The 10,814-nt window shown below is 37.9% G+C and overlaps 1 protein-coding gene across 1 annotated transcript; it reads left to right on the top strand.

Annotated features, from left to right (window-relative positions):
• The first annotated feature begins 5,283 nt into the window (after nucleotides 1-5,283).
• actr5 (actin related protein 5) lies at nucleotides 5,284-10,392 on the top strand. Its single transcript, XM_017417619.3, has 9 exons — nucleotides 5,284-5,717; nucleotides 6,477-6,715; nucleotides 6,896-7,065; nucleotides 7,215-7,432; nucleotides 7,826-7,990; nucleotides 8,452-8,556; nucleotides 8,736-8,875; nucleotides 9,036-9,168; nucleotides 9,566-10,392. The coding sequence occupies exons 1-9, from the start codon at nucleotides 5,331-5,333 to the stop codon at nucleotides 9,866-9,868; spliced, it is 1,860 nt and encodes a 619-aa protein (XP_017273108.1). The 5' UTR covers nucleotides 5,284-5,330; the 3' UTR covers nucleotides 9,869-10,392.
• The last annotated feature ends 422 nt before the right edge of the window (nucleotides 10,393-10,814 follow it).

The raw sequence follows: 10,814 nt of genomic DNA, 5'->3' as shown, positions 1-10,814 counted from the left end.
TCACATCACAAGTCTTTCCTTTTTTATTTTTATTTTCTTTCTTTCTTTTTTCTCAAAGCCTTTAACTGTCTGGATGGTGGAATTAAAACCACGTAAGCCAATTTTAAATCGTTTGTTTGGCCGCGAATGACAAGAAAAGACACAAAAAATGCCAAGAGATGTATTGTGGGGCTTTACACGTACAAAAACTAGTCTTTTAACAGAATAGAGTAAGATGTGTTTTTGCTACAAAACTGAATGTTGGTTAATGTTTCTCGTTTATTGAAGTGAATCAGACACCTCACAATTTTATTTCTCCTGACTATTTGCATTACTTTGTAGACAAACAGAACAAAAAATATGAATTTGCACAACTTTACTCGATTTTCCCCAATTTGATTTTTTACTTTTAATTGTTCCCCACATCAGACAACAGCACCTTCCTCCACAGTAATGTGTTTTCACCACAGCAGAGTTATCATATATAAACAGGGAAATAGAAGTTACAGAAAAGAGTTGTCTCTTTGGCGTTTAAACGTTATATTTGAAAGGAACAAAAGCAATTTAAAGAACAAGCTGCACTTTTTACACTAAGAGTCCTGAACTGTTTTATCTCCTTCTCCAGTCTCTCAACAAAAAAAACCCCACTGAGCTACCTGTCACAAATCACTAAAGCAACCTAAAGAAGACACTAAAGAAATGCGAAAGGAGCAAACAGTGTCAGCAGTCCCAGTAAATTATCTGATAACTTTTAATATGTGTACATTAGCTTGTTTCTGAGTATCTGCAGTGAACTCACCAGGTTTTAATTTTAACAGACAGAGCAGGAAATCAGTGAGACTTTGAATTGTCAATTTGAATAAATGGCGCTATAATTTCCAAAATGACCTATATGGTATATGATATAAAACTTAAATTTAGTCAATAGGACAATTAACTTAAAAAGAAACGTGTATTGCAGTGATGAAACAAGACGTTTTCTTATAACCCTCTTAATAATTTTTTTTCCCCCACATCCCCTACTGGCTATTAGAGATAACACAGGTTTATAACACCCTCTAATAAACTGACTGCTAACAACAAAGGTACACTTTGCTTTATTCACTCCTCCGTTCAGACACTGAAAAAATGGGCAGGAATTTCATGTCCAACTCTTTTTGTCCCAGAGGTGAATTTATTCCCAACAAAGCTCCACCAAATCTGTGAAATATTTTAAGTGATCTATTAAAAAGTACAATTTTTATTATTATTACAGAATTTATTTACTGTATAGGCAAATTATACAGATAAAGATGATCAAAATTAAACAGATAACATCCACAGAATAATCGATCAGTGATGCTAAAAACAACATTTAGCTTTTAGGTTTTTACAAATGTCATTTTCATACTTTATTCCATCGACGTTCATGCATGCAGGCAGGTGAACAAACACATTAATCTCTCTGTAGGCCAAAAATATCTGCTGGGCTTGCAAGGCCAGAGACTGAAGAGAGCTGTAGTGACAGAAGCTGTGAGTGTGTGTGGGTGGAGTGTGTAAATGTGTGTTTATGTGATCTTTTCAACGTGGAGGAAAAAGGACAAAGAGACCGAGACAACATGCAGCGGAGAGCCGAGGAGGTTACAGAAGGTTTTGTCCACAATGTGACTCTTAATATCTCAGAAGTGCTGAGAGTCGGGAAGGCAACATCAACTCTGACTCCTTCTTATCATCTTTTATTGTCACAGAAACACATGTTTAGCTTCCTGACTTTTAGAGGACATTAGAGTTACTGATATAAAAATAAATCCTGGAGATTTATGTAATAACAATTTGTTTAATCATGGTTTAATTGATTTAATTTAGAAAGGAGCAATTTACAGTACGCAAGACAATGTGCACGCATCACCTCAGCTTCTCTCTGCTGCTTCCTGATTGATCTGAAGATTTTACTGCTTGCTTTTAAGGTTTTAAATGCCCTTTCCATATCATATTTATGTAATCTACTCAATATCTACACATATAAGAGCTCTCCAGTCCACAGTTTCTCTCAAATGTGCCAAAATCCAAATTTAAGTATAAATATTTTAGTTTTTGCAGTGACTGCTCTAAATCTGTAGAGTAGTTTAACTCTTAATATACGGATTGTTGAGCTTGTTGAGTCAGATTAATTATAAAATTGAGCTTGTGTTTTTAGATTGTGTCTCATATTTTAGCTTTTATGCCTTTTATGTCTCTTACATTTTATTGATTTTACCATCAACATTTTGTTTGACTAAATTGTAAAGTATTTTGGTCAGTTTCAGTTTTGTTTTTTATGTGCTCTAGAAATAAATTTGACTTTGACATCAGACTTCAGTTCTTCAGTGTTACTGCATGAAGACACCAGGAGCTTAAAACAAACCGAACACCTTTGTTCTTCTGTAAATCAGTGCAATGTTGTGACTGTAGTTTAAAAAATAAAAACTGTTTTACTGATTTAAAGGAGAACTAGTTTCACAAGTTAAAATATGAAGTTGCTCTAAATCTCATTTCACAATGAGGGGGAAAAAATCAGAACTTCATACTTCTTGTTTTTTCTTTGTAGGTGCTTTCACATTCATTTAAAATAGAAACAGAACTTGTTTCGACAACATTGCACTTAAATGTGGTGATGACACGGGTTAGATTGTGACATTTCAATAGCATTTATTATAACTACTTTGCTACAGATGCATTTGAGAGATGCAAATGACATAAAGGAAGCTCATCTTATTCTAATATAGTACTGATACAAAAAAAGGTCTGGATTATCGTGACAGCAGGATGGAAAACCGTTTAGAAGGATTGAACTTATAATTCTATATGCATAATCACTTTGCACAAAAATAAAACAATATGCCACTCAGATGCCACCTTTCCTTGCTTCACATATCTGAGGACCTAAAGTCAAAATGGTGTACAATCAGAGCAAAAAGATTCAAATTAACACACAAGAAGACACGGACTAATTAACATAAGGACAAATTTGACTGAATTCAATAATCAGCAGAACTGATCCTAACACATTTTCTCTTCCTCCTCCCTGTCAGAGAAAAAGAACAGTTTGTTCATTCCTGCACAAAATGGAGGCTGCTTGGCATCATGCGTGGCAGTCCCACAGAGCTTGTAGCCTATTAGTTCCCTCGTGCTTCATCACCGCTGCCTGGATGACAAACACAGCAAGCAAAGAGCTGCGAGTGTTGAGCAAAGACACTGACGCGATGTCACATCCTGCCTCCTAGGAGGAATGGATGTCAGTGTGTGTGTGTGTGTGTGTTTTAATTTCTGGACAAATTGAAGTGTGTGTGTGGATAATATGGTGGTTACTGCGTGTGTATGTCTTACCAATGTGTGTGTATGTGTGTTCGAGAGGATGAGGTGACCCAGATCTGCTTATTAGCATCAGGAGGAGGGGGACGCAGTCACTTAGAGCTTTGTGCCTGAGCAGTGAACTGTGCTCGTGCTTCAGTGACACACCATCATGCTTCATACAGTAACACCCCCCACCCACACACACACACACTTCCTTCCTACATTTCAGCTCAGCTTCTAAATATCTGTGCTGTCTTGCTATCCAGGAACTAAAACCGTTCAGAAGACACAATCTCTTACAATTAACAGAAAAGCAAATAGTGTAAATAACAATAAAGTAAACAAAGAAAATTAATTTAGACTTGAAATCTTGTACTTTTTATATGACTATATTGTGAAATGTCATGTCCAGAAAAGCCAAAAAGACTAAAACGAACCAGAAGAAGGGATAACTCACCAGATGAATTTAGCAATAAAGCCATACAGCAACTAAAAAACACTTGACAATATTTACATAAACCAAATTTTCTGTTTTAGCTAACTACATTGTTTTTGTCATATTTCTTTGAATAAATAAAATGGAAGGGATAATATAGAATTGTGGACTATTATCTCAACAGAGTGCATCATTTGTATTCAGTTCACATTCAAATGATGCAGTTTAAGAAATACAAAATTCTATGTGGGATCAACAACACGTGCAGGGACCATCTGATCGGAAGTCGACTGGGATGTACAGTGGCTCTCATGTGCAGGTGTCCTATATATCCAGCTGAGGCTTTAACCATTCAGCTGAGGGATGAAAAAAAAATAGACAGAGAAAAGGGAATCAAAGGGCCAGAGGGAAAAGGTCTGTTTTTACAGTTTCAATTACTACATGTTCCAACAACAGACTGGCTCTAATTTTCCTTACAAACTGTAAATGTCATTCAGACTTGTAGTTATTATTGTTTATTTGGCAGGGATTGATGCTCTAATATATGCTAGAGAACTGAATAACAATTACCCAACCACAGCATTTGTTGATGCTAGTCCAAAAAAGGCCTATAAAATTAAGTATAATAATGTATATAACAAGAACTAAAGTATGCCCCAAATGTGTTTGTATTTGTTCACATGCACGCTTGCTTTATTTTTTTTATAAACAGTTTCCTTGCATAACCTATAAACAGCCTAGACACACCCAAAAAACTATATAAAATACATTTTGTACCATTTTGTCTCAGTGAGTCTTCTCAACAGTGTAGTGGTGACCCCTGGTGGTGAAAGTTCACACAAACATTTTGTAACGTTATTAAAAAGGATAGACAGAAAACCCAGTAAAAATGAGTAACCTTTATAGATTATAAGCAGATAAAAAGTGTAAAACACATATAAAAAGGAAACAAACAACAACAAAAACATTTGTATAGCTAAAGGAATACGTAAAGCTAGTTTTCTCAAATAAACCCCAGAGATTCAGGGACAATGTGCAAACATTTTAGTCCTTTTTGTTTTACAGCTGGAAGATATGTTACAGCATCAAATAAAAAAAAGACTGTATGTCAAGAGAAGCATGAAAAAAAATTATATTATATTAGTCATGAACATATATGACTTTATTAATTAGAATGAAACTGAGCAAGGGTATCTGCTTTTAGAAGATTCAAAAAGAGGTAGGAACTTTTCTTTATTGTATAAAATGTATAAATGTTAAATTGTGGCGCTAATCTGGTTTAAGTTGTTTAGTCTTTGAGTCAAAAGGTCTAACTTATCAGTTTTTTTTTACAGCCATACCAGGAAACATGCTAAAAAGTGAATGTTTAATTATTTTTATTTTTTGTAATGGTCATAGTTGCTGTAGGATCTTGAGGCTATGAATGGTGTCAGATTCTACACACGTAAAATATATAATATATCAGAGAAAACATGTTCATTTGAGCGAGGTCCTATTTTTCTTCTATACTGTTTTTTTTTTTTTTTAAATTAAAATGGGAACCATAAGTCAGCGACACCGAGTTTCCACCCGGTTGTATTTTGAACTGGTACGTTTTGAAAAAATGGCTTCCAAAGACGCGCCGTTATGTCAGATTTTCTCATTTCAAGATTGTAAAACGACTCCAGACTCGATTTATGAGCTCCCCGCCCAGTGTGTGAGCCCCACGCCGGCCCCGGTAGTGATAGACAACGGCTCCTTCCAGACCCGGGTCGGCTGGGCGGCTCCGGGGGCCGAGGAGTGCGACTCTCCGCGGCTGCTCTTCAGGTCCGTGGCGGCTCGGAGCAGAGGGGCCGCCCGCAGCGAGACTCAGATCGGGAACGACATCCCCAACCTGGAGCCGCTGCGGTGGCTGCTGAAGAGCCAGTTCGACCGAAACGTGGTGGTGAACTTCGAGATCCAGGAGCTCATCTTCGACTACGTGTTCACACACCTGGGCATCGCTTCGGAGGTTTGTGGTAAACGCATAATCAGACCGGAAACTGAACTGAACTGGACTGGATGCTGAATCGGTTCTTTTTCTGTGCAGCTCACTGAGATTACCTTGATAATTGGTGCAGAACTGAATTGAAAACATCTCGTGATTTGTAGTAAGAATGCTTGCACTAATATAAATCCTGTTTGTTTTGTCAATTTGCAAAATGCACAACGTGAGATTGACAAGCCAATTCCAAATCAAACTAATTTGGTGTGATCACTTTTTGCCTTTCAAACAGTATGCAAGGTTTACCTGTACAAAGTCAAGGATCTTGTGGGATTACAGTCACGCTTATGATTAACAAAATATACCTAACATGTGCTCGTAATCAACATTTTTACATGTAGGAAATGCATTTATTAACAGAAACAGCTGAGTGTAGGAGCCTAATACTGGGTGAGGAACATTCAGACTCTTCGCTTAAGATGCGCTGTTTGAGCTTTTTTAAATAAATTTATTTTTGAAAAACAAAACCACTGGACTTCTATTCTGTAGTTGGAGACTATGACTTATGATTCTGCAATCCACTGCTTGAACAAGTCCTCGAATGGACCCCGATTATAACTGCTTGCAGTTCTAGTTTATCTTATTATTGCAGCTTATTTCTCTGTACTGTACCTGTACATTGAGATTACCCAGTCACTTTAGGGATTTGTATCCTTTCATGGATAAAGTTGGTATTAATCACAGTAATTAGCTAAAGTAATATTTGTTAATTCCCCTCATACCCAGGGCTGTGTGGAACACCCCATCGTGTTGACAGAGGCGCCCTGCAACCCGCTGCACTGTCGACAGATGATGTCAGAGTTGCTGTTCGAATGCTATCGTGTCCCGTTTGTGTCTTATGGCGTGGATGGCTTGTACAGCTTCTATCACAATAACATTCAAAGAAACCTTCAGCCTCTGCACACTGGCATCGTTCTGTCCTCTGGGTACCACTGCTCACACATCCTGCCGGTTATCAATGGCAGGTGAGCCTCAGCAGAAATAATCAACTTCCTTTGTGTTTCATTCCTGTTGTCGTCCTCAAAAGGCTAATTTTACACGATCTTACATACTTTTGTTCTTAATGCTTTTTTTTTTAGATTGCTTTCACCTTATTATAATCACACTCACACAGTTACTTTGGTGGTATATTTTTTGAAATTCAGGTTGGATGCCTTGAACTGTAAACGTGTGAATGTGGCAGGAAGCCAGGCAGCGTCCTACCTGCAGCGCCTCCTGCAGCTGAAATACCCAGGTCACCTTGCTGCCATCACACTGAGCCGCATGGAGGAGCTGCTGCATGAACACAGTTACACTGCTGTGGATTATCATGAAGGTGCAGTGCATATTTTAGTACTAAAACACATCTATAGGCCACTTTTACAAGTCTAAAACATTTCTGTCAATTCCAAGATACGTACAAACTCTGTTTTTATGTCTTAAAATTAATTTTAATGTGTAAGTATTTGCTTTGTTCATTTGCAGAGCTCGAAAAATGGCGTTGCCCAGGGTTTTATGAACGAGAGGTTCACCGTATACAGCTTCCCTTCTCGGGGAAGCTACCAGGTGGTTGTGTGAGTGTGGAGGAACGACAAGAACGGCGAGCTCAGCAGCTTCGACGACTTCAGGAGATCAACACTCGTCGGCGGGAGGAGAAACTGCAGCAGGACCAAGAGAGGCTGGACAGACTTTTGGGTGTGCAGGTAAAGGACCTGGTTTTAATATTTTGATATGTCCCCCCCAGTATTGTTTTACAATCCAACAATTGATATAAAACAACAAATATTTCTCTTATGTCAGCTGCAGTATTACTAATAAAAACTTGTTTTTTGTTAATGCCTTAATTTTAAAACAAATCAAACCCCATATAGACATTTTATTGAACTGCAAAGTCTGTTAGTGCTGCTGGTGTTAGGATCAAAAGATAATATCAAAATGCTCATTGAAATAAAAGCTTAAACATCCCCAAAAAAACATTTGACAACAGACAAACAATACAAAAGACAGTTGTTGGCATTAAAACAGAAGGTTTTGACAGTTCAGACTGTTTCCTTGTGGTGTAATTGGTATAATGATCATGGAGTCTTCTGATGCAGGAGCTGTTGGAAGACGGTCTTCTGGATCAGTTTCATAAAAGTTTAGTGGAGCTCAACATGGATTCAGCCGAGGAGCTGCAGTCGTACATCAACAAGCTGCAGGTTGCTGTTGAACAGAGCCGACAGAAACTGCTGCAAAACGACGGTGCTGAGGGGAAGACAGAGGTAGGTGTTGCTCCAGTCTGATCAAAATTGGGACGTATTATTTATTTATTATTTTCAAGTCAAGTTTTAACCTTAACATGGTGCAATTTATTGTTTTCATAAACAAAGATGGATTTTAGTAAATGCTAAGAGTTCATCTTTAGAACAGATGCTGATAGCAGACTGAGAGTTATCAGTAAATATGGCATCCATTACAGTTTTATCATTGTTTTTGTTGTTTATTTTTTATAAAATCTGCAGTGGAAATTTATTTAATAAACTTGTTTTGTAATTTAGTGCTATTTTAAACTGGTACCAGTCTTGGCTAGGACACTTGTAAATGAGATTTTAAATCTTAAGCGTTACAAAAGTTTTCCTGGTTAAATAAAGGTCAAATGGGAAAAAAAAAGTGAGACTGTTTGCTGCAGTGTTTTTGCTGCAGCTGACGTGAAGCCTGAGGCTGTTCTGTCGCTCTCTGCCAGGTGTCAGAGCTGGAGCAGCCGATGGATGAGGGAGACGGAGTGGCACTGATGGATTCAGACTTCCCCGAGGACACGCTGTCAGAAAAATCTGCTAATGTTGTCCAGGTAGTGGCACACTGACACGGTAAATTCTCAGACCAACACATAGAGCCTCAGTGTTGCTGTGATAGGAAAGTATTGACCAGAATGAGGAAACTTTCTCTCCAGTTTGATGTTTTTGACGATAATTCTGCTCAAGAATCTTGTGCGCATTTTTAAAGAAAGATGTTTTCTGTTTTCTTCAGCCTGCGTTCAACATGGCAGAGTACCACCAGCTGTTTGTGGGGACTGAGCGTCTGCGGTGTCCGGAAATCCTGTTCCAGCCTTCGTTGATTGGAGAGGACCAGATGGGACTGATGGAGACGCTGCAGTATGTCCTGGCCAGGTGAGATCCACACGTATAAAAAGCTCTGATTGGTTTATGAGTAAGTTAGACCAAAAACCAGTGTGTTAAAAACCATTCTAATACAACGGTCTTACAAGTTCTGTATTTATTGATTCATTTTGTAAGATAATGTGCAATTTTTAATGTTTACAATATCCAGGTACACTCCTGAGCAGCAGGAGGCGCTGGTGAGCCATGTGTTTCTGACAGGAGGGAACATGCAGTACCCGGGGATGAAGGAGCGAGTTGAGAGGGAGCTGCTGGCCATGAGGCCCTTCCAATCTCAATTCAAGGTGCTGCCAAAATCCTTAAAAAAGATAGCTTTATAAATAATGTACCTGTGTTTTTTTTATGTCAAATTATGTTGTTGTGCATAAGAAAATTTAAGTTTTATTTTTATATGAGAATGGGTTGCCACGAAAATATTCCTCTTGTAATATTGTTAATTCAGTGAACAGAAGAAAAATAAGCAACTCAGGCATTTTTCCAAAGCTCAAAAGGGTATGTAGAGGTAATTAATCATGTTAATTGATGATAAATGATCCAGTAATGTGTGTAAAATATATTTATAATAGATAAATAGTGAACAAGTAAAGAAAATGATTGTGGGGAAAAACAAAGATGCAGTGAGACTGAAATCCTCAAGTATGGTTCAGAGATGTTAAAGTACAGCTGAACGTTCTTTCTCAGGTAACCATGGCGACACAGCCGGCCCTGGATGCCTGGTACGGAGCGCGAGACTGGGCGTTGGAGCATCCAGCTGCGGGAGGAGCAGAAGGATGGATCAGCAGGCAGGACTATGAGGAGAAGGGAGGCGAGTATCTGAGCGAGCACTGCGCCTCCAACGCCTTCGTTCCCATGAAGATCGTCAAACCAGTTCCTGCTCGCCCCGCCGAGCCCTCGGTCGCTTTACAGACACCAGCAGGCGCCGCTGCTGCCATCGCTCCCGCCTCCTCCATCGTTTCTACGGATGTTACCGTGGTTGCCTCCTGACGTAAGATCTTCGCTCCATCACCCTGATGTGCCTGGTGTTCATTAAAGTCCAGAAAACTGAAGAGAGGAGTTTACTCTTTGAGCGCTCCAGTTCATCCTGTTTGACTTTCAGGACCTTGCCAACAACGGATGCAAACCTGCTGCTCTCAAAAGTTAACCTGACTGAAAACCTTGTTTTATTTTAAAATGCAAAAAATTAGACTTTTTCTAATCAAACATTTTGAGCTCAGAAACCCATCAGGAGTAGCTGTTTTCCCTCAAAAGATGCAATTCATTTATCCATTTGGGTTAGGGTCTTGATAATCATCATTAATCCTGTGATTTGTCCATTTTTAACAGCTGTAAAGGTGCTGTACTTTAATTACTGCAGGAAAAGGAAATTTAAAACTGTTCATATTGAATGGTCTATATTTGAAAAGTGGGAACATTTAGCTTCATGTTGTGTAAATATTTTGTTTTTTTTGTGTGGTGTTTTAAGAGCTTATTAACACTCATGTAGTTTTTATGAAGTTGTTTTAAGTCTCTTCAGTTGATCTTATTTTGTCATTTGTTCTTTTATACAGTACACCTTTAAAAAGTATATTTATTAAAATTTCTTTTAATAAATAAATTACTTTAATAAACAGTTATTTTTAACAACATATCTAGCTAATGAGTCCAAAAATACCAAACAGAAGGAACACTTAGGCAAACTAAAAACCATTCCTAATACTTTATTTCACATTTATCTGATTAAATTTTAGTAGTTTGGTCTCGTGTGTAAAACATAATATCAGTGATTCCTTCCTTTGGACACTAGACCTGAAAGTGTCATCATTTTAAAATTTAAATTATGTTAAAACTAATAATTTATACTACTAAGTTTAGATGCTTAAAATCTGACCAACACTGTAAGAAATGTCTTGTGGTTAAAAAGGTGAACAGGCCCTTTAAATAAAACTGTGTT

The sequence above is a fragment of the Kryptolebias marmoratus genome, linkage group LG8 (assembly GCF_001649575.2).
Source record: "Kryptolebias marmoratus isolate JLee-2015 linkage group LG8, ASM164957v2, whole genome shotgun sequence".
Classification (NCBI taxonomy): Eukaryota; Metazoa; Chordata; class Actinopteri; order Cyprinodontiformes; family Rivulidae; genus Kryptolebias; species Kryptolebias marmoratus.
This window is presented reverse-complemented; position numbering and strand designations above follow the sequence as displayed.